This window comes from Oryza glaberrima, chromosome 8 (genome assembly GCF_000147395.1).
Source record: "Oryza glaberrima chromosome 8, OglaRS2, whole genome shotgun sequence".
Taxonomy (NCBI): Eukaryota; Viridiplantae; Streptophyta; class Magnoliopsida; order Poales; family Poaceae; genus Oryza; species Oryza glaberrima.
In genome coordinates this window covers 6,533,467-6,556,831 of record NC_068333.1, presented here as the reverse complement: position 1 = coordinate 6,556,831, position 23,365 = coordinate 6,533,467, and the positions used below count along the sequence as shown (strand labels likewise).

Sequence of the window (23,365 nt, the reverse complement as noted above, 5' to 3'; positions counted from 1 at the left end):
AAGTCATTAAAAAGGACCTAATGGCCATGTTCAATGACTTTCATAAAGAAGAATTGCCACTACACAGCCTGAATTTTGGTATCATAACTCTTCTACCCAAACATAAGGAGGCCAAACAAATTCAACAATACCGGCCTATCTGCTTATTGAATGTAAGCTTCAAAAATTTCACGAAGGTACTAGCAAATAGAGTAGCTCTAGTAGCTCAAAAGATCATTAGACCTTCACAGACGACCTTTTTACTCGGGAGAAACATAATGGAAGGTGTTGTTATTTTGCACGAAACAATTCACGAGATGCACAGGAAGAAGAAGAATGGGGTGGTTATTAAGCTTGACTTTGAAAAAGCTTATGATAAAGTGGATTGGAGGTTCTTACAACAAACTCTAAGGATGAAAGGCTTCTCTCCTTTATGGTGTCGTTGGATTGATCAAATAGTTAGAGGAGGCAGTGTGGCAATCAAAGTGAATGACGAAATCGGAAATTTCTTTCAAACAAAAAAAGGACTAAGGCAGGGGGACCCGTTATCACCAATTCTCTTTAATTTGGTGGCTGACATGTTGGCAATTTTGATTAAAAGGGCAAATAAGCAAGGTAGCTTTCATGGGGTAGTTCTACACCTAATAGATAATGGTCTATCTATCCTCCAATATGCGGATGATACGATCCTTTTTATGGAACATGATCTAGAAGAGGCCAAGAATCTCAAACTTGTACTAAGTACATTCGAGAGATTATTGGGTCTAAAGATCAACTTTCATGTAAGGCTAAGGAGGTGGAGAAAGATTATATCTTAATGTTTGGGTGTGATTCTGGGAAGTATCCTTTTAGGTACTTAGGAATTCCAATGCACCACAAAAAACTGTCAAACAAAGATTGGTTCGCAATTGAGGAAAGGTTTCAAAAGAAGCTGAGTAGTTGGAATGGGAAGCATCTCTCGATAGGTGGTAGACTTGTGTTGATAAATTCAGTGCTCAACAGCTTGGCTATGTTTATGCTCTCCTTTTTTGAGGTACCTAAAGGTATTCTCGAAAAGCTAGACTATTATAGGTCTAGATTCTTTTGGCAAAGTGAAGAGCATAAAAAGAAGTACAGGTTGGCCAAATGGAGCATTTTGTGCAAACCAAAGGAATGCGGGGGTCTCGGGATTCAAAATCTTGAATTACAAAATAAATGTCTGTTAAGCAAATGGTTATATAAGCTTATGAATGAAGAAGGAGTGTGGCAAAATCTCTTGAGAAACAAATACCTATCAAAGAAAACTCTGACTCATGTCGAAAAAAAACCAGGGGATTCTCACTTTTGGTCCGGTCTAATGACAGTTAAAAATACCTTCCTTTCATGTGGATCTTTAAGGGTCCACAACGGGACTCAGGTTAGATTTTGGGAAGACCGATGGAGTGGGATTAGTCCTTTTTCTACATGTTTTCCTGAGTTGTATAGCATAGTGAGGAACAAGAATGAGTCAGTAGCAGGTGTTATGAGTACAAGACCTTTAAATGTTTCCTTTCGGAGGGCTATAGTGGGAAAGTATCTAAAAGATTGGTTAAAGGTAGTTGCAGAGGTTATTTTAGTAAGTTTAACAAATCAGAACGATAGCTTCGTGTGGGGGGCACAAAAAAATGGGCTCTTTTCTGTTAACTCGATGTATAAATCTATCATGTACAGGGACGTCATTCCAAAAAATGTCATGATTTGGAAACTCAAGGTACCGCTGAAAATTAAAATTTTTTTGTGGTACTTAAGAAGTGGAGTAATCCTAACAAAAGACAATTTGGTCAAGAGAAAATGGAAAGGTAGTGTTAAATGTTATTTTTGTGATTCTAATGAATCAATACAACATCTTTTCTTTGATTGTCATCTTGCATGATTTATGTGGAATGTTGTCTTCATTTCTTTTGGAATTCATCCGCCTAGGAATGTTGCTAGCTTATTGGGTAATTAGCTAAGGGGGGTTCAACTTAAGCTAAAAACTCAAGTCTTTGTAGGGGTCGCAGCGTTGTGCTGGGCAGTATGGTTGTGCAAAAATGATGTAGTCTTTAATGGCTCCAACACTAATTTCTTGTTACAGGTGATTTTCAGGGGGACTTTTTGGGCAAGACAATGGTCTTCGTTGCTTAAGGAGGAAGATGGCCAAAGAGTAAAAGATGGTTGCATGATATTGGAGAAGAGAGTTTCTAGTTTCTTTGCAATGAGAGGGTGGAACTTAAGAAGAAGATTGGAAGTTTAATGCTCTCTTTTCTTTGCTCCATGGGGTTTTGTTGTCTTAAGTACTATTTTGGCTAATCTCTGTCATTGTCTAAGTGTCCGTTTGTGGTCACTCGAATTTGCGTTAAACCTTTTGTAAGGGTGTGAGCCTAAGTGCTCGTGTAAGAGACTCTTAGGCTGTGTACATCCTTTAGGTGTAGAGGCCGGTTTAATCCATTATCTAAAAAAAATACCCAAAGGCTGCACGTGGCTGAGAGATATGTGAAGTCAACCCGCGTCGAGCGGGGGTGGTGGGCGCTCAACCGAGCCAACAGCTCGTTCGCCTTGCAGTGTGGGAATATCAAAATTAGGACCCTTTAGCCTATGTGACATCTTGTAGTTTCTTGGTTGAGTGACTCTTGCACTGTGAGTGCCCTCATATTTTGGGACATTGGATCTCCGTCGAACGTCACAGGTTAGCTGCTACAGTCACTACTACAAAAGTGATTTTTCTGTACGAGGCCCCTTGATTTTTGCAAACGGATCATAACTAGTGGTGTCTGCAAAAATCCATAGTCATTTTTGCATGTGGCCCCGTAAGTGGCCCGTATGGGAAAATCTCATTTTTGCATATGGCTCACTTAAGCGCCCGCATGGAAAAATCGATTTTTCCATACGGGCCACTTAAGGAGGCGTATGCAAAAATAAAATTTGAAAAATTTGAAACTAATATATCTCTCATATGAACTCCAAATTAGATGATTCTTTTTTCTAAATGTTTCTAAAATCATGCTCTATCATATTATTGTGTTCTTACTGCTATTATTTGGCCTTTTTTTTTTCTTGTGACTTTGTTTTATGAATTAAAATTTTGAATTTGAAAACTTCAAATAATATTTTGAAGCAATAATTGATTTCAGCTGAAAAAGTCATCAACAACAAAGTTGTATAACTCATCAAGATATATAACTTCTATTTTAGTCATTTCTTCATCCGACAAAGTTATTTATAAGATTGTTCACAAAATGTACATTTCACTTATAGTTTTATAAACTATATAAGACATATGTACAATTTATGAACAATCTTACAAATTACTTGTCGGATGAAGAAATGACCAAAATAAAAGTTATAGATCTTGATGATTTATACAACTTTGTTATTGATGACTTTTTTAGTTGAAATCATTTAGTATTTGAAAATGTTGTTTGAAGTTGTCATATTTTGAAATTCAAATTCAAATTGTTCAAACAAAGTCAAATATAAAAATGACAAAAACAAAAGTTGTAGATCTTGATGAGTTATACAACTTTATTATTGAAGAGTTTTCCATTTGAAATCATTTACTACCCGAAAAATTATTTGAATTTCTTATATTTTAAAATTCAAATTTTGTATAGTCCAATCAAACTTGGATGAAGAAATGACCAAAATAAAATTGGTAGATATCAAAGAGTTCTGCAACTTTGTTTTTGACAATTTTTTGACATAAGTTAATTTAATACCATAAAAATCAATTTGAAATTTAAAATACACATGATTTTTGCATGCGGACGCTTAAATGTAAAAATGGAGCACTTATTTTTACATGCGGGCCTCCTATTTCCCTCTCAACCGTTCAAAACATTTTCAACTCACAGATTTTCAACCGGCCTTATCTACTTCTCTGTCCTCTTCTCTTCATCTCCTCTCTCTCTCTCAGTCCTCTCAGCCCTCTCTCTCTCTCAAATCCTCTTCTCCACACAGCCGTGCGGCGGCGGCGGCGGTGCCACGCACGGAGGCCGGCGGTGCAGGGCTCGAGAGGCGGCTCCGGTGGGCTAAAGAGGCGGTGGCGGCGAGCTCGAGAGGCGGCACGCGGGGGCGGTGGCGGCGGCAAGAGCGGATCTGGGGACGACGGCCCTCCCCCGAGCGGATCCGGGGTCAGCCGCCCTCCTCCCACGCGGATCCGGCGCTGGCGCCCTCCCCCGCGGTGACGACGAGCTCGGGGGCGGCGGATCCGGCTCGGGTGCGGCGACGACGACGGCGGCGGGTGGTGGCGGTGAGGTCGGGCGCGGCGGATGCGGTGACGAAGACCTCCCGGTGGCGACGACGACCTTGGCGACGACGACGGCGATGGTGGCGGCGGCGAGGTCGGGCTCGGCGGATGCGGTGACGAAGACCTCCTGGCGGCGACGACGACGACACCGGCGGGTGGTGGCGGCGAGCTCGGGCGCGGCGACGATGACGGCGGCGGGCGGCGGCGGCGAGCTCGGGTGCGGCGACGACGACCTCCCCACGGCGACGACGACGGCGGCGGGCGGCGGCGTATCTGGCATGGTGGCGAGCGGCGGCGGCGAGCTCCGGTGCGGTGACGACGGCGGGCGGCGGCGGATCCTGCGTGGTGGCAAGCGGCGGCGGCGAGCTCGGGCGCCTGGTGCTAGGGTTTTTTTTTTTGGATTTTTATTTTTTTCGTGATTTTTCATTTTCGCATGTGGCCGGCTTAAGCGGCCGCATGCGAAAATCCGATTTTCGCATGCGATTGCGCCGGCCGCATGCGAAGATCATGATCTTTGCAGACCTTCTCGCGCATGCGGTCCGGCCAACCGCATGCGAAAATGCAATCCGCCTGTTTGCAAAAATGGTTTTCTAAGTAGTGAGTACCGCGATACAGTAAAAAGCAGTTAACAATAAAAAATGGGTACTGTTAGAGCACTGTTGCTACTGTTGCTACAATGGTTGTACAAATAGATTGTGTATAGGGGTAGAGACGATCACTAAGCTTAACTCTATAATTACATTAAAATTTCATTGATCTACTATTAAAATTTTGAAGATACAACAAACAAACCGTAGGTAGGTTTCTTGCGGTGATACTTGTCCACTTGGGTTCAAAGTGGTAGCACAAAGGCTCATATTCATTAGTAATATGGGCGCTCATATTTAGGGCTAATTACGGTCGAGTGAATGTGATCATAAAAAAAAGAAACACATAGAGCATACTTCATCAATCACAAAATAAACGAATCTAGAATAGGATTTGATATAACCTGTCCACATTCGTTGTCATACCTTATATCAAATTCTTATCTAGATTAGTTTATTTATTTTGGGATGGAGTGAGTAATACTAACCAAACAACCCTAGTACCAATTTGAGCTCAAACAAGAAACAACAATCCTTGGGGAAAACTTTAATTAAAAAAAAGAGAGGAAAAAGTACACCCAAGGTCCCTCAACTTGTCATCGAGATACAAAATCGTCCCCCAATCACAAAACTAGATACCGGGCATCCCTCAATTAACAAAACTGTTCACTTTAGATCCCTCGGTGGTTTTGGACCCGGTTTTGTCCGACGTGGCGGCTAAGTCAGTGTGGGACGCACATAAGCCCCACATGTCAGGCAATCTACGTCGGCCTCCTCTCTCTCTCCCCTCCTCGGTTCCTTGGTGTACTTTTTCCCAAAAAAAAAAGAAAAAAGAAGAAGAAGAAAAAGGCAAAATTGCCCAGCCGTGAACTGGGCCTGGAGGGCGTGACAAATGATGGCCCAGCTACATGCAAGGCTCGATCTCTCCTCCCGTCCCTCTCTCCCTGATGGCGGCGCTTCCCGACGTTCGGCGGCAAGCAGCCAGCTGCAGATGCGCCATCTCTGCTCCTGGAGGACCCGCATCCATCGGCAGTAGTCTCTGCGACATTAGCGACGGCGGCAGGAAGCTTCAGCTCCGGTTAGATCGACGGCGCCCTCACCGCCGGGCCTCCGTGGAGAGCAGGTAGGCCTCGTCTCTACTCCTAGCTAAGTCTGCGCGACGCGCTGAATCCATCCCACAATTAGTTTTGTCCCACCTTGCTCATTTTGCGACAGAGCGACCTCTTTATAAACTCGGGTGGAGTCTGTTGTGTCGCCTCCTCGGAGACACCCACACCGACTAGATACAGCGGACAGATCCCCACCGTGGCCACGGTTTGGCGGACACCTTCTGCTGTAGAAAATAAAAATGGAGCAGTCATAAGGTCCCCTCCCGTTACGGGGCACGGCAGGCGCCTGCCGGTTAGGCTGCATCCATACACATTAAGATGTCAAATACAACATACATACAGTCGGGTCTCTCGGTGGAGGCAGCGCTAGACATCAGCGCTTTGCTTTTTGAAATTTTGTATGATCAAATTATTATTTTTCTGTTGATTAATTACAATAGCAGCAATGGAGGCCTGCATTTGAACCCCCTCTGCGTTTGAATACCAATTTCCTTTGCATTTGTATTTAAATACCATACTTACCAGCTTAAATTATGTGGTACAGACTACGGGGGAAATGAAATAGAACAGAAAGCCTATCATCAGCAGGTATGCAAGAATTTCCTGTGAAACGAAGTACTGAAATACTCTTAGCAGAGGTGGTTTTTTTTTTTTAAGCTAGAGATGTGAAGGATTTGTTCACACTGCAATACAATGACAGTAATGATTGAACTGAAGCATCAAATATTTTCAGCCAATTGTCTGAAGATGTTAATACCGGGATTCCAAATGAAGCAATAAGATCAGCTATGGGCAGCTTTGGCTGCTGACAACCTCTGAGACTGAGCTGAGCTCATCCAGGCATGGACGAAGTATCCAACATTTTGAACAGTCTTTTTTGTGCTCAGGGCATTCATGTAAGAAAAAAAATTATGATCTCTAGCACGAATAAATTGGGTCAATTTTTGTTTCTGAAAAGAATACCCTTTTTTCTACTTTTCTCAGAGTGCAATCAATCATGCGAACGTAATGCATGCTAACGATTGCCAGAAGCTGCGCCTAGAAGAAGCAGAAGCTTCACAGGTGGCATAAAGAGAAGCTGAAGCTTTTAAGCTTTATATGCCTATCATGGAGTAACAATTTTTCTGTTGCTACATGGATTGGATCATTGGATGAGCTGGTGCCGTGATGCTGTTAGAGCACCATTCTCTGTCTTTATATGGGTGCTCAAATGGCAAAGCACTGTTCCCTGTTGAACTGTTTTAAGACCTCCTACTAGGAAGATACTTGTTCATCCTGAAGTCCTAATCTGCCAATCTACACCTTCATACGACTGCATGGTGGTTCAGTCAGCTCAATGGGCATAGCTGAACATGTCAAGAACTTTTTTTTTGTCAAAGAACAAGAACCACATTCTATCCATGGATATGCTGCTGTTTGAGAACCTGCTGAAGCCAACATCAACGTTGCAAGGAGGTACAAATGATGCAATATGGGTGCTGAAACCTGACTACCACAAATTTTAGCTTTAGCTGATCGGAGCAAAGTATTGTCTAGGTGTAACGCGCTGCAACCTGCAAATTTGATAGAGGAGACACGAACCATTGATTGTACATGATGCTGATATGTAATAACCAATGTCATAATAATTTTTCAAGCATTTCTCATCATATTTTATGGTGTCAAATATCACCGAGATGATATTTCCTCCAATTTTGTAAACTATATGCAATTGAACCTATTAGAGGGATGTCCAGCTTGACGTTATAATAAAATACATTCATCAGCGGTAAAAATCGAGATTGCTTATGGAAAGAAAGAGTGCAAATGAACATTCAATTAGAATAAAGGAAAACACCTTACTTTTAATTTAGATTTTGATGTGTTTTCGAAACAAACTAATATATGCATCCCCGCACGAATGCATGCGCGGGCTACTTTCCTAGTTAATTGGTGAAAAAAGAAGGGTGAAAAGTCATATCTGATTGGTCAGGCTAAGTATACCTAGCCCAGTTTTCAGTTAATCAAGAAGTTTTGAAAAACTTGAATACAAATGAGTCGAAATGGTACAATAAAACTTGAATGCAAAGAAACCATCTATTCTCTTCTGTTTTGTTTGGTTCATTCAATGTACCGTTGGTCTGTTGGAAGCTTTGCTTTGAAGATGTTAATCGGGACAGTTGAACAACCAATCTAATTGATCATCAACATGGACAAAACCTGGGTGTGTTGTCAACCTTATCTTGTCCTACAACAATATGAGATTTGGGGCTTTACTTGGCTGTGCGTGTCCACAAATGGTTAGTCGCACATGCATGTCCCTCCATGGCCTGCAACTAGGAAGAGGGCTTCTTAATTTCATCTTGGTTTAAAGGAGACATGTTAGGAAGCAACTTACTTCTAAACCATTAAGATCACTTTGGCAGCTCACATTTATGACCCAAGTTTTGTATGGAAGGTATAAAGCATAGCGAACACATGGTTATAGTTTGATTTTTTTTTATAGAATGTCTGCCTCTCTGCACCAATTAAAAATTTAAAATACACGTGTGAGATGTGTATATGGACATAAAGATTTGAACCTTGATGAATGAAACCAAACAACCATAACTTCATGTTCACACCAGTAATTATATTTTGACATTCTTCGTAATGTATATATGCATCACGAGAGAATCAAAGAATGCCCATTTACAACTAAACTTAGAGGGCTTGGAGCCCATGATCTCTTCTACTAAATGACTATTGCTTTCGAGAGGAACTTCTTCTCCTCCAAATCACTGGTGTGTTGCCTCTCTAATCTATCTATACATCTAATGTTGGATGTTATGTCATCATTTGATTGGTCCACGTGGTGCCTATAAAGATAAATTCGAGTTGTCAGGGAAAAAAATAAAAAGAATCCAAAACCGTATATGGAAGAATCTGGCACTCCGCTGCGTGACCTGTGGCTGGTTGGCACGAGCAGAAGTGTGGGCAGCTTGGTCTGCATGGGCCTGGTGCAGTGCTAAGGGTGTGTTTGGTTGGAGGAATATCCCTACATGAGAGATGGCGATCCAGTTTTAATTTAATGTGTTTGGGTAATGGGCAAGAATGGATAATACGGCCTGGAGAGAGAATATTCTACGGAGATGTTGGATGAGGATATCCACAATTGCTAATCTTGATCATTAGTAATTGATTAGTAGTAATTAATGTATTTTGTTCTTAGTTAGTAATTAGCTTATCGGAATTAGTGTTGATTGGATATAATTAGTCTATTATGTTATTAATTAGTATAAATTATGGGCTATATCAATGATAAATAACATATTTTATTATCAATTAGTGTGTTATTATTTTCATTCAATCCATTCTTATCCACCTAACCAAATAAAAAGCTGGATGGCCATATCCACACAACTAAAAAAAAAAACTGGACCACCACATCCTTGCAAGTAGGGATGACCATATCCTATCCAATCTTGCCTACTCCCTTTGTCACAAAAAAAAAAGACAAACCCTGGGTTTCTGTGTCCAACGTTTGACCGTCCGTCTTATTTGAAAAAATTATGAAAAAAAATTAATAAGATAAGTCACGCATAAAGTATTAATCATGTTTTATCATCTAACAACAACGAAAATACTAATTATAAAAAAATTCATATAAAACAGACAGTCAAATATTGGACACGGAAACCCAAGGTTTGTCCTTTTTTGGACAGAGGGAGAGTATGAACCAAACTGCACACGTTAAATGGGCCAATTGGCCTAGCAGACAGCATGACAGGGGAAGAAGAAAGAAAAATATAATCAATTTTAGATTCAGGCATATACTACAAAATAAGCAGCAACGTTGTGAGCATATGTGTTTTTGCTGTGTTTTTTAAAAGAAAATTAGCAGCAGAAATAAGCATAACTAAGAAAGAAAAGTGCAACTGTTCCTATTGAAATTATCGATTTGCTCTAACTTTAGCTAGAAATTTTAGAAAACATAAAAATAATTAAGGATTTCATTAAAAAAATACACCTTTATTTTTCAGATATGTCTATCCTCAATTGTCAAACACATTCAAAATTCACTTTGTACAAGTAAAACTACATGTCAATTAACACAATACTCCCACTACTTTCAAATGTATGATCTTTTAAATGGGAAATAAAGAAGTTATAAGAAAACATACAAAATTCAGTGTCAGTAGGCTTCAGCCATGCTTTACTGGGTTGTGAGCATGCGTAGGAAACTTCGATGTTATCACCAACCAATTGAAGCAAGTAATGATTTTGAAAAATTTTCATGTAACAAAAGCTGTACATATTCATCAATAGGGGAAAAATGGCAGAAAGTGAAAGAGCTACCGTAGTACATGTTATTTCACTCTCCAATTTGTTTAAAATTAATCACCTATAATACTAGGTAGAAAAAAATCTTGTAAAGGCTGATCAGAAGGGGTGTTTTTTTTTTCATATTCACAAGTGACATATGCATAAGATAAAAAAAAGAAATGTAAAACTAAATGGATAAATGTATATTTAAAGGAAACCAATATTCTTTTTTTTTGGGAATTGAAGGAAACAAGTATTCTATAAATGGAGAAACTCAAACTGTTGTTCTAATCGAGTTCAGCTTCAACAGCCCATCTGGGAATTATTTTTTTGACTGATATGAGCTCATATATTTTGTTTTAATTTTTAAATTATTAAATTTTGCTTCATATGCCACGTCAATACCATGTTAGATGAAAACCGAGTCAAATTAGCCACGTAGCGTGCCACATCAGCTAAAAGCACTGTCCAAACCACCTTGGTACCTATATTACACCGGTTTTGACAGTCCAGTGACCGATTGTATTGGTATTGCGGTTTAAGGATGAAAATCGAACTAGCGGCAAGTTAAGGGATCCAAAATAAACTTACTCCTTTCAAAAACGAAAGAAAACAAATCAGCCCAGTAGCAAACTGGGCCTGGCAAAGCTTCGTCTCGAGCCCCATGTGTCAGAAGGATGGACTCAATCGTCCTTGCTTTAGGTCATGGCCCAGCATCCTGCATAGTACCTGAGTCATCGATGGGAGCTAGGCTCGATGTCTCCTCCCTCCCGACCTCTCCACTCTCCCCGACGCCGCCGCTTCCCCCAGATCGGCGGCGAGCTGCCAGCTTGGGATGCGCCCTCTCTGCTGCCGGAGACGGCGACGGCGACGGCCAGGCGGCGGGAAACTTGACCAGCACGGCCAGGTCGACGGCGCCGTCGACGTGGGGTGGAGAGCAGGTACGCCACGCACCTCTACTCCTCCTATGTCGCTCTGCGCGCTGTTCTTTGGCTCCGACTGAATCCATGCGGTTATGAGTTTTGTACCATATCGCCCATTCTGAGACAACACGACCTGTTTATTAGCTCGATTTGATTCTATTCCATCGCCACCCCAGGGACACCCACCCCGACTGCAATGGGCAGCGGTAGGGCGTGTATCCGCCCTACCTTTTCAGCTGCAAAAAAAAAAAAAAAGCAAAAAAAAAAAAAGAGCAGTGTAAAGATCCCCACGGCAGGCGACCCCCTGCCGAAAAAGATGCCATATAGAGAGGCACACAGTTGGGTCTCTCGGTGGAGGCAGCGCTAGACACTAGCGCTTGGCTTTTTGAAATTTCTAACATTAGATTTTTTTTTTTCACTGTTGAACTCATTGCTACTAATGGGTTAATCCAACCAATTGCAATTTGTCCATTTTTTTTTTCTGTTGAACTCATTGCTAGGTAGTGTTGCATCGCGCTTGAAGAGAAGATTGGCAAGGGAGTCATTTGCATGTACTCATAGACAAGAAGGCGATACACACCTTCGTTGCAGAACCCGAGCAAACACCTTCGTTCCTATGGTGTGTTCGTGCGATCGCACGCACTTCCCGTTGGAATTCTCGCTCCCCATCTTCTGCCATCCTCTCAAGCCTCTTCACTGCAATGCCCTTGTTCCCACTATTTGTTAGAACACCTTTGAACACTGTGCCATATGCGCCCCTTCCTAGCTCTTCAGCAATCTGTTGACAACTCTAGATCATGGAAAGAGTATGGTCGGATTCCAATGTTCTCCTCATCAAATTCAGTTTCATGATGTTGTGCAGCACGTGTGTACCTCAAAAATGGCCGGCGCTTGCATAGCATTACAGACACTGAGAGCAGTACAAGTGAGAGCATTGCGAGGGCAGCACCATGTGTCAACATGGCAGTTGAAGTTGCACTTGCAGTCCTTTTTGGTTCATAGGAGTAGACCTTCACAAATAGCGTGGTATTGCTACCAGGAACCCTCTTGCCATACCTTATAGGAAGCATCTGTTTTGAGCAGTAGGAGTCAAACATGGCAATCTCGCAGGCGCAGTCAGACATGCAAATTGCTTTACACTCTTCAATGGTTGGTGATTGAGGTGGGATGTTGTATGACCTATCTGACCAACTAGTTTTCTTCACCGTGACCATTGTGGCTACCAGTCCGATGTCACCATTAGGGCTATTCCTGGTGCAACCACCAGTCTGTGCCCTCCAGCAACCTTGAGTGCTTTGGTTAGCACTTAAGAATTCAAACCCTGGAAGGCAGGAACAGCTGGTTTCTCCACTACTAGTTACTTGGCAGAAGCTATTTGGACCACAAACACCTTTCACATTGCAGCGATCATTGCTCGGTGGCACCAACCATTCGACCTTTGTTTTGTGCGCTCCTCCTTGCTTGAAGAACACATGCGAATAGAGTCGCAGTATGCCATCAGCATCCAATGTCAGATGGTAGTAACTCTCTGAATCTGGGGAGGCACTCAATGACTGATTAGTCAGAAACAACACCATTCTATATGGACTATTTCGGTCGAACAACCATAGGGTGCCGTTGGGATCCAGTGTAAGAGTGAGAAGAAAGTTTTGTGCATAAGTACCAGTATTCCAGTATGCACTATCAGGATCTATCGTGCCTATCGGATACATCACAAGGTTGCCATCGTGGCTGGTTGGAAAGGCGATACTTTCCTGTGGCATGGTTGGTGTTAGAGACACTTGAGAACAGCTGATTGCCAGGAGGCAAGTTCTGCCCTGGTCATAGGGTGTCCGTCGGAGTACCAAAGGTAGACCATATGACCTGTTTTTTGGTGTCATACAACACAAAGTTGCCGGTGTCCAAGATAGCAGCAGAAGTAGCCGAAGTAGGGGCGGCAGATATTACCTTCCCTTGGAATCCTTGATTAGGTGGAATCCATTGAAGTGAACCACCAGCGGTTAACAGAATTGAACCACCAGAAACCGGGGGATCATTTCTGAAGGCTGTCCACAAGATGAACCTGGATGGATCAGTGACAAGCCACACACCAATGGAGAATCCCTCCCCTTCGGGATAGAAGCCAAACGCAAAGCGCCCTGAGGGGGAGACCCAACTTTGGGGGCCAGCTGTGTTGATTTCAGAACCTTGAGGAATGGTTGTCTCATTGATCTGAGCTCCCATGGAATGACTAGCTTGGATGATGAAGAGAATCAGGCACAGAGGGATAATATAAGGGGGCATTGTTTGGCCAGAGGAGGTTCTTCCTTTGGGCTCTGCAAAATGAACTGCTTGGTTCTCATGTAAGGAAATAAATTCAGGACACAAAAACCTCCTATTATGTGCACATGAATTAAAACACCACATCAGGGATAATCACAACTCACAAGAACGTTGACCTGGACCTGGACTTGGGAAAGGGAAAGTATTAAGTTAGTCAACTACTGATGTAAAGTGAAAGTAATCTTGATTTTTTTTTCTGGGCGTAGCCGTATCGTAATGGTATGGAAGCAACATGTCAGTACAAGGAAGTCCCCAATTTTCCAGGGTGACAAATAACACATTGGACAAGTCATGCAATTACTTGCGCAGGAAGGTCTGGGGGCAAAAAATTGAACCGAATGATGGCAATGTATCAGAAAATGACATCCTAACCAATCAAAGCACAGAGGAAATAGAACAATCAAATATGCAGTTTCTCAATTTATTACAATATTTTTTCAAAACTGTTGCTCTTTGAGTGTGCTATATATGGCGACACTATATTACTAGTTAGGGCGAATTGCAGCAATGAAGATTAAATGTCACATGTTTGCACCCATTTAAAACAGAAACACATCATCATTCCACACTAGACAAATACAACATGATAATTTGATTGGCTCACATAATAATTATTTTTTCAAAAATTGTTTTAATATTAAAAAGCACTTTACTGATCTCTCTGTAGTCAAAGACCATGGCAGTTGGAGTAAATATTGGCGCAACTGCGATGTTCTACACTACACCCCAAGCAGGAATGTTTCTATTGCTAAAGTCAAGTGAAATTGTGAAATTGTAGTGCATTATTGAAGGCCAGGCTCCAGCTATAGTGAAACCAGAGATATATAGCTAACTGGAGCAGATTGTCTTGAACACAGAAGTGCTTAAAACTTTATGAATCTATCTAGTCTTTTCAAATCTACTAGCAGCTCATATTTTGTTCCCTAACCATTGCTCAAATTTTGTTGCGCTGTTGCTGACAATCCTCAGCATCATCTGGATTGTGACACAGGTTTGCTATCCTTATGTTTTTCTCATGGAAATATAGGTGAACTAGGTCATTTACATATGCAGGGGTACCATTTGAAGTGCAAGTTACAAGTTGAGAGGGCCATGGTTACAGATGCATGTCACCTCACCATTGCATGTGGAGGCTTGATCTGCTAGGAACTTTGGCTGGCTGAAGAAATAAAAAATAATCTTATTTGCTTTTACATGCTCGTTTGTTACCGCATGGAGCAAACTATCTCAAAATGTTCTTTTGTCCAAAAACTTTGCTTCGGCACAAGATTTGTACATGCTATGTAAAGTATTTTTGCAGGTATTTGCCCTGTCAAGCTGATGATGTCTCAGTTGTCAATGTGAGCAATCAATACTTTTCAATACAACACCGTTAGTCACGGCAAACAGTATTTGTACATGCAATGCATATTTCTCAGAAATTCAATTTATATATCTCTGTTTTCATGTGAGTTCAGATTAGAACCGAGACGGCAGCAGAGTTTGTATAACCCCTTTTTTTTACTTTGAAATTCAATGGGAAAATATGTTCTGAAAGTTGTTTTTCCTTTGCTTGATGTTCCGTAGTAAAATGAAAATTTTGCTTGATGCAGCTCAACATGTGATTTTCACCTGTCCTATTACCAAGTATGGTGTGCCTGTAGAGACGCCCTTGGCTGGAGTTCTGTTCCTTTTTCTTTTGATCATTGTTTGCTGCAGCTGTAAACGAAACAAGAGCTGATTATCATGTAGTAGTGAACATTTCATTCCACAAATGCAAAAAGGGGAAAATAATTTGAAGTGAAAATTACCATTTTTGAGTTTACGGGTGAAGTAGATTTTAAGAAGAGTCCAAGAGAAGGAAAATGAAAAGATGTAGTATTACTGAAATGCCCAACTGAGGGGTAGCTTGTCCAACAATCCAAACCTCACTCGAAATTTGAAATGCCCAACTCTGTTTCTCGAAAGAGCATGGTTGAGCCCAAAACACATTGAAGTGAGCAGACGATCGATTTGAACAAATATTTAAAGTGCACGCTACTAAGACTTTTCCTTAGATACTCCTAGTTCATACTACTATGAAAATTTTCCGGTCTTCTCGAGTACCTAACCTTTCAGATCGTATCTATTTGGCAAAACAAAAGAGGAAAATATCATATGTACGTCTAAGTATGCAGTCTTGTTTTCGATTAATTAACACTACTTAAAAAAGGTTTTTATATGCGGCTAAATTTATTTTTCACAGACAATTCACGTTATAATGTCTAAACAAGGCTTGTGAAAATAAATAATTTAAGGTAGTTATAGGCGGCCAACTCTAAGAGACCTACCCGTGAAAATTGGATTTCACAAACTGCCCAAATTAGTTTTCCTAGGCGGTCCTCTAAAGTGAACCATCTCTTCAAATGTTTTTGACGGAAAGAAAAAAAGAATATTAAGATCCAATCATAATATGCAATTTCCCAAACTTCTTGTAAGTAATTGTAGGCACAATCACAAATTCCCAAAACTAAAAAAAAAAAAAAACTTGCAAGTTCTCCAAAATCCAAGAACTCACAAATTCCTCAAGCATATGAGCAAGCGGATGGTAATAGGTCTTGCCCGAGACTTTGGTGGCCTATGGAGCTACCGTTGACACTCTAATTAACCGACCTTTATTGACGCCATCAAGTCATTGTTGTCGACGGCACGCAAGCCACGACCCTCACCAAGGTCTTAATTGTCACCAATCCATAGTCCTGATCGTAGATATTGTTGATGCTGTCGTCATCAAGTCGAAGCCCTCCTCAAGGTCACTATCACCAGACAACAACCCTCCCGAGGCTCACCATTGTCGTCTTGCTCTTTCTCTTAGCTGAAATCTTCAATCTCCTTGTCGGTAGGGATCTTGAGTGAGTGGTGGCGGCCGACAGTTCGTTTATGTGTTGATATGGGTTAGCTATGAGCAGGTGGCATGGCTGAGGTTAGGGTGGCCATATCTTAGCGCCTCAAGATCGTGGCAGTGGTTGTACAAATAGATTGTGTATAGTGATAGAGACGAGGGTGGATCAATTAGATCCCTAAGCTTAACTCTATAATTACATCAAAATTTCATTGATCTATTATTAAAATTTTGAAGATACAACAAACAAACCGTAGGTAGGTTTCTTGCGGTGATACTTGTCCACTTGGGTTTAAAGTGGTAGCACAAATGCTTGTATTCATTAGTAAGGAGGGGAACTTCAGGGCGTGACATGAACGCTCATATTTAAAACTAATTACAGTCGAGTGTATGTGATCATAAAAAAAAGAAACACATAGAGCATACTTTATCAATTACAAAATAAACGAATGTAGAATAGGATTTGATATAACCTGTCCATATTCGTTGTCATAGCTTATATCAAATTCTTATCTAGATTGGTTTATTTATTTTGGGACGGACTAACTAGTGCTAACCAAACAACCCCAGTACCAATTTGAGCACATACAAGAAACAACAATCCTTCCGGAAAACAAATAAAAAAAGAAGAAGAACAAAAAAAAAGGCAAAACTGCCCAGCCGTGAGCTGGGCCTGGAGGACGTGAACTGGACTCATGGTAATCATGCCACATGGCCCACCTTATATGGAAGGCTCGATCTCGCTTCCCGTCCGGCCGTCCCTCTCCTCCCCGATGGCGGCGCTTCCCGACGTCCGGCGGCAAGCAGCCAGCTGCAGATGCGCCATCTCTGCTCCTGGAGGACCCACATCCATCGGCAGTAGTCTCCGTGGCATCGGTGACGGCGGCAGGAAGCTTCAGCTCTGGTCAGATCGACGGCGCCCTCGCTGCCGGGCCTCCGTGGAGAGCAGGTAGGCCTCGTCTCTACTCCTAGCTTGGTCTGCGCGACGCGCTGAATCCATCCCGCAATTAGTTTTGTCCCACCTCGCTCATTTTGCGACAGAGCGACCTCTTTATAAACTTGGGTGGAGTCTGTTGTGTCGCCTCCCCGGAGACACCCACACCGACTAGATACAGCGGACAGATCCCCACCGTGGCCACGGTTTGGCGGACACCTTCAAAATAAAAATGGAGCAGTCATAAGGTCCCCTCCCGTTATGGGGCACGGCAGGCGCCTGCCGGTTAGGCTGCATCCATCCATACACGTTAAGATGTCAAATATGGCATACATACAGTCGGGTCTCTCGGTGGAGGCAGCGCTAGACATTAGCGCTTTGCTTTTTGAAATTTTGTATGATCAAATTATTATTTTTCCGTTGATTAATCACGATCAGCAATGGAGGCCTGCATTTGAACCCCCTCTGCGTTTGAATTCCAATTTCCATTGCATTTATATTTGAATACCATACTCTTAAATTATCTGTGGTACAGACTACGGGGGAAATTAGAGATGTGGCGATAGAGGAGAAAGCCTATCATCAGCAGGAATGCAAGAATTTCCTGTGAAACGAAGTACTGAAATAATCTTAGCAGAGGAGATTTTTTTTAAGCTAGAGATGTGAAGGATTTGTTCACGCTGCAAGACGATGATAATAATGATTGAACTGAAACATCAAATATTTTCAGCCAATTGTCTGAAGATGTCGATACCAGGATTCCAAATGAAGCTATAAGATCAGCTATGCGCAGCTTTGGCTGCTCCGACAACCTTCGAGACTGAGAGTCTGAGACTGAGCTGAGCTCATCCAAGCATGGACGAAGTATCCAACATTTTGAAGTCCTTTTTGTGCTCAGGGCATTCATGTAAGCAAAAAAGTTATGATTTCCAACACAAATAATTTGCTCCAATTTTTGTTTCTGAAAAGGATAACTCTTTTTCTACTTTTCTCAGAGTGCAATCAATCATGACATAAGGCATGCTAACGATTACCAGAAGTTTCACAGGCGGCATAAAGGGAAGCTGAAGCTTTAAAGTTTTATGCCTATCATGGATATTTAGAAGTTCTAACAATTTTTCTGTTGCTACATGGACTGGATCATTGGACGAGCTGGTGCAGTGGTGCTGTTGGAACTCCATTCTGTTTTCAGGTGGGTGCTCTAAATGGCAAAGCATGTTCCCTGCTGAACTGTTTTAAGACCTCCTACTAGAAAGATACTTGTTCATTTTGAAGTCCTAATCCGCCAATCTACACCTTCATACGACTGCATGGTGGTTTAGTCAGCTCAATGAGCATAACTAAACATTTTAAGAACCTTTTGTTTTAGAACAAGAACCACATTCTGTCCATGGATATGCTGCTATTTGAGAACCTGTTGAAGCCAACAGCAACGTTGCAAGGATGTGCAAATGAGGTGCTGAAACCTGACTACCACAAATTTTAGCTGTAGCTGGTCGGAGCAAAATAATGTCTAGGTGTAACGCACTGCAAATTTGATAGAGGAGGCGTGTCCCTAAATAATATCTTTTTTAAGTATTTGGGTTTGGCTTACTGATTCTTTTTGTACAAAAGAAACAAATTTCAAACAAGAGAATGTTGGGTGACTGGTTGCGAACACAGCAAAACAAGCATTTATCACTGTAATGCTCAAAGAACCACAACAATTCGTTCTTTTTCCTAGCTTGTAGTGCTGTATGTGAATAAAGGCATGACATAGGAATACTTAAGATTCATTTCTCCTTATCGATAATTACAACTTAAATAATACTCAATCTAACAATTAGAGCAGAAGATTGTTCATGAGATAAAACGTGTTGCTGTCCATCGGAGAATGAACAACACTGCAAAGTCATCTCTTTTTTTGTCCGTTAATGATGACAATGGCAACTAATCAGAAGGAATTTGCAACTTCTCAGGATTTAGCGCCAAGTAGAGCGGTAAGCAATAAACAGCAAGCACAACTAGCGAACATATCAAGAAACAAAAGCATCCAGACAGGAACAAACCCAAGGGCCAACGGGTACAGATTTCCCACCGGAAGTCTCACTCTGAACACAGGCCAAGTCTACCTCCTGTCTGGAACGCCAAAATTGCATATCCAGTATCCAGCTCAAGACAGCCTAAAGATAAAAATAACCATGTTGCATACATAGATAAGGAGACATTCTCCCAAGTAACAGAAGAAAAGCCTAGTTCATCCTCCGGATGAGCTCGTTGATGTAGTCCTCACGGTTGCCGGCATCACCACCCTCGACATAGTGGTTCCTCTTCTTCTTGAGGCCACCAAGTGGTGCCTTCAACTTGAAGGGCCACAGGAAGTTGTTGGCCTCCTTGAAGTGTGGACCGACAGTCATGATCTCGTGGACAAGATCCTCAATGCAGATGATGTCATGCTTCCCCAAGCCCTAATGGTTGACCAACAATAAGCGAAATAAGAATTAGAATTGCTGTAAATGGCATATATACAACACAATGAAAGCCTACAAGAGCATACATACCTCCTCAATGACTTTGTTGTTCTGAAGAGGAATCCTCTGCTTGTTGAGCTTCCCGTAACCCCTCTTGTAGATCAATTCCCTGACACTCTTCAGGTTTGGGTACCTGATCACACCAAAGAAAGTACTTGATTCAGCCAGGTAGAACATTAAAAATAACCAAGTATCTAACAAGCTCAAAAGCTATAAAGTCACTATGAGAACCCTACTGCTGATCAAAGTACTATCAAAAGCTGCATTTATGCCTCAAGCAGCTTAGCAATAATCTAATAACCCAATTGAGATAGTGTTAATATAAGTTAGGTAATGATTTTTGGTTCTAGGACAATGTCATCATTCTAATTCTGGAACAATTGACATGAAGTGAATGGTCCACCATAGTACTTTCAAAAGCTTCTGAACTTAGATCAAACAAACAAGATTGAACAGAAATAGACAAAGACCATTAAGATTAACTCTTTCAAGAATGTCTAAATGGTAGCACCACAAGTCCACAACAGACTATAAACAAAGGGGGAAACCTATAAGTTCATCACACAATTTTGGGTCTTAAAAGCACTGGCAATTTGCAATGGAGGATTACAAGTCTTGAACAGCAATCAGTAATTATTACAGCTAAAATACATAAACAGAACAGTGCAGCTAAAATTGATAACATACCCATACGCAACATACGGCTCAACCCTGCGCAGCATGTTAATGGTTGCCTTGTTAACCTTGAGGAAGACACCATTGAAGATCTGTAGAATCAAACAATTAAGCACAAAGTTAATACACCAGCGTACGCAAGAGTTCACGCATTTCTAAGAAAACTGATTCATAAACCAACCTGCCTCAACCGCAGAAGCTGCAAGATCTTCCTGGTCTTGGGGTGCATGGCATTGATACTACATAAAGCATATCGAACTGTTAACGCCGATGCAAACAAAGATATTTTTAAGCTGTTATGGTATAGTTTCTCACCCGCGGATGCGGACCACAAACAGAAGCTTGGCCTCAGGGCTGACGTAGAACCCACCCTTCATCCGGGCCTCACGCTTGAGCTGCACAAGCTCCTTCTCCTGCAGGGAACACAATGATCACAATAAATTCAAAATTATCATAATCATTTCAGAAAAGAAGTACCCCTTGAACCATGCCAACGAACAGATTAACTACACTTCAAAAGCCAAAAAAAAAACATAATCCAATCGCCCACCAGATTAAGTGGGTCAGCATTAAAAGAAATTCATGGAAGAATTAGACCATTTAATCATACCAGCTCTCAGCAAAACAGATAAATTAGCCCATAACCAAACCGTTGGTTTATAAATCTAAGTCAAGCTGCTAATTACTGGCATCTAGTTAAAGAAACTGAAATCTTGAATTAAACGGGTTCAGCATCCACCACGGACACCTGCAGACGCGCCTTAGACGCTTCTAAACAATCAATCGTCACAGGAGAAAACAATTCTCATATTTTTTAGCGGACTTCACGATGCGTCGATGCGCAACGCAAATCTAAACGAACCATTCCTAGACGCCACAGGGTTCCGCGAATCAACGGGCAGCGAGGAGGTTGCTCTGCTCACCTGCGCATCGTACTCCTGGGCGTACTGCTTGGCGCGGGCGAAGATGAGCTTGCGGCTCTCGACGGCCTTCTTCTTCTCGGCGAGCGCCTTCTCCTTCCTGTCCGCCGCCCACTGCTCCTCCCGCTTCCGCTTCTTCAGCACCGACTCCGGCACCACCGCCGCCTTCGCCACCTCCGCCGCCATCTGCACACACACACACACCGCTCAGAGATCCGCGCCGCCGAGCAGTCGCTGGATCGAGCTAGGGTTTCGGGAGCTTACCGCGATCGAGACCTGCGAGAGAGAGAAGACGAGATCGAGAGGAGAGAGAGAGAGGAAGTGGCGGCGGGGAGGAGGGAGAAGGGGATTTATGGAGGAGGCGGGGGGTTTTAGGGTTAGGGCTTCGGGCGCGGCTCGGGGTGTGGATCGGACGGCTGTGGTTGCCGCGGCCGCGTGATCGGACGGGTGAGGAGGGCGCTGGGATGGATGGGAAATGGCGAATGGGAGATCTTCCGAGGGGGTGTGCGGAAATGTGATGGCACAGGTTGGACAGAGTTTTGTTGGGCCGGCTGACATCCGATAATGTGACGGCCCAGATTGGTTTGGGCCGGATGAGATGGTGTTAAGGCCCACATAGTTGGCTGGCTAGAGCCTATAATAGGAAAAAGTATACTTCGACTCCCTCAACTATTGCCCTAGTATGATTTATACCTTCCAACCACAAAACCGGATATAACAACTCCTCCAACTATCAAAACCAGTATAAACAATGTCCCTGGGTGGTTTTGAAGGTGGTTTTGGCTTATGTGGCGTCTACGTGGCAGTCTTGACCGGGTCTTTATCCTACATGACGCTTATGTAGCATTAGAATAAAACAACATTAAAAAAATATGTGGGACCCATATATCACTCAAAAAGTATTGTGGGACCCACTGACATCCTCCCTCTTCTTCCCTTCTTCCTCCCTCCCCAAGCGGACGGTCGGCGAGCTCCTCCCCGTGCGAGGACGGCCAGTGAGCTCCTCCCCAAATGCGCGGACGCCCCGGTGAGCTCCTCCCCAAGCGCACAGACGCTCGGCGAGCTCCTACCCAAGCGCGCGGACGTTTGACACCAAGCCGTCGTCGTGCCACTGATGGCTTGGCCCCAACTGGCGCTTCAACTAGCGCCCGGCTCCCGGAGTGAATGAGGAGGTAGAGGCGCGCCGTGGTGAGACCTTGAGCTGGTCCCACTCAGCGCGCAGCCTAGGGAGCTCCTCGTCGGCCGCGGGCACCACCTCGATCCAGCCTCCCGCCCATTGCTGCCGCTCTAGCGCTCACCGCCGCCCCTCCGGCCAAGGTAAAGAGAAATGGGAGAGATAAAGGAGAGAGAGAGGGGCGGCCGGTGGGAGCGGTGTGTGAGAGTCGTGGGAGAGGAGGCGAGGCAGTGGTGCACAACGGCCGGCGAGAGAGGAGGGAGCGGCGCCCGACAGCCAACGGGAGAGGAGGCAAGGCAGCGGCGCGTGTCGGCCGACGCGAGAAGAGCAGCTCGCCGGCCTCTCCGTCGCCACCTCCGGTCCTCTCGCTCTGCTTTGTCTCTCTATGCTACGGTGAAGATCTAGAGGAAAGAGAGAGAAAGAGAGAGATAAGGTAGATGGAGGGAGGAGGAAGAAGGAAGGAGAGAGACAGGATGACATGTAGGCCCACATGTTGGTAGGTCCCACTATTTTTCCTGTGTGAATGACATGTCGGTCCCATGTATTTTTTTACTCTAAAATGCCACATAGGCGACACGTCAACAACACATGGGACGAAGACTGGGTCAACACCACCACGTAGGCGCCACGTCAGCCAAAACCGCTTCCAAAATCACCCAGGGATATAGTTTGCACCGGTTTTGATAGTTTGAGGAGTCAATATATACGGTTTTGTGGTTGGAGGGCATGAATCAATCTCGGGTCATAGTTGAGGGGGTCAAAGTATACTTTTTCCACCTATAATAATAAGGTTGCGTTCGTTTTCCGCCTCTCCCTCTCTCATTTTCTGTGCGCACTATTTTTCA

At 43.0% G+C, this 23,365-nt stretch overlaps 1 protein-coding gene and 1 long non-coding RNA gene across 2 annotated transcripts; one reads left to right on the top strand and one right to left on the bottom strand.

Annotated features, from left to right (window-relative positions):
• Positions 1 to 10,812: 10,812 nt before the first annotated feature.
• LOC127782753 (uncharacterized) lies at positions 10,813 to 14,846 on the top strand. Its single transcript, XR_008019224.1, has 2 exons — positions 10,813 to 11,143; positions 14,501 to 14,846. It is a non-coding gene; the product is annotated as an uncharacterized LOC127782753 (long non-coding RNA).
• A 4,382-nt stretch (positions 14,847 to 19,228) lies between these two features.
• LOC127782923 (60S ribosomal protein L7-3-like) lies at positions 19,229 to 21,715 on the bottom strand. The gene is made up of 7 exons (XM_052310204.1): positions 21,611 to 21,715; positions 21,350 to 21,532; positions 20,742 to 20,839; positions 20,608 to 20,665; positions 20,439 to 20,518; positions 19,782 to 19,884; positions 19,229 to 19,688 (listed from the first exon to the last, which is right to left on the bottom strand). Exons 2-7 carry the CDS (start codon positions 21,530 to 21,532, stop codon positions 19,473 to 19,475), a joined length of 738 nt encoding a protein of 245 aa, XP_052166164.1. The 5' UTR covers positions 21,611 to 21,715; the 3' UTR covers positions 19,229 to 19,472.
• Positions 21,716 to 23,365: the final 1,650 nt, after the last annotated feature.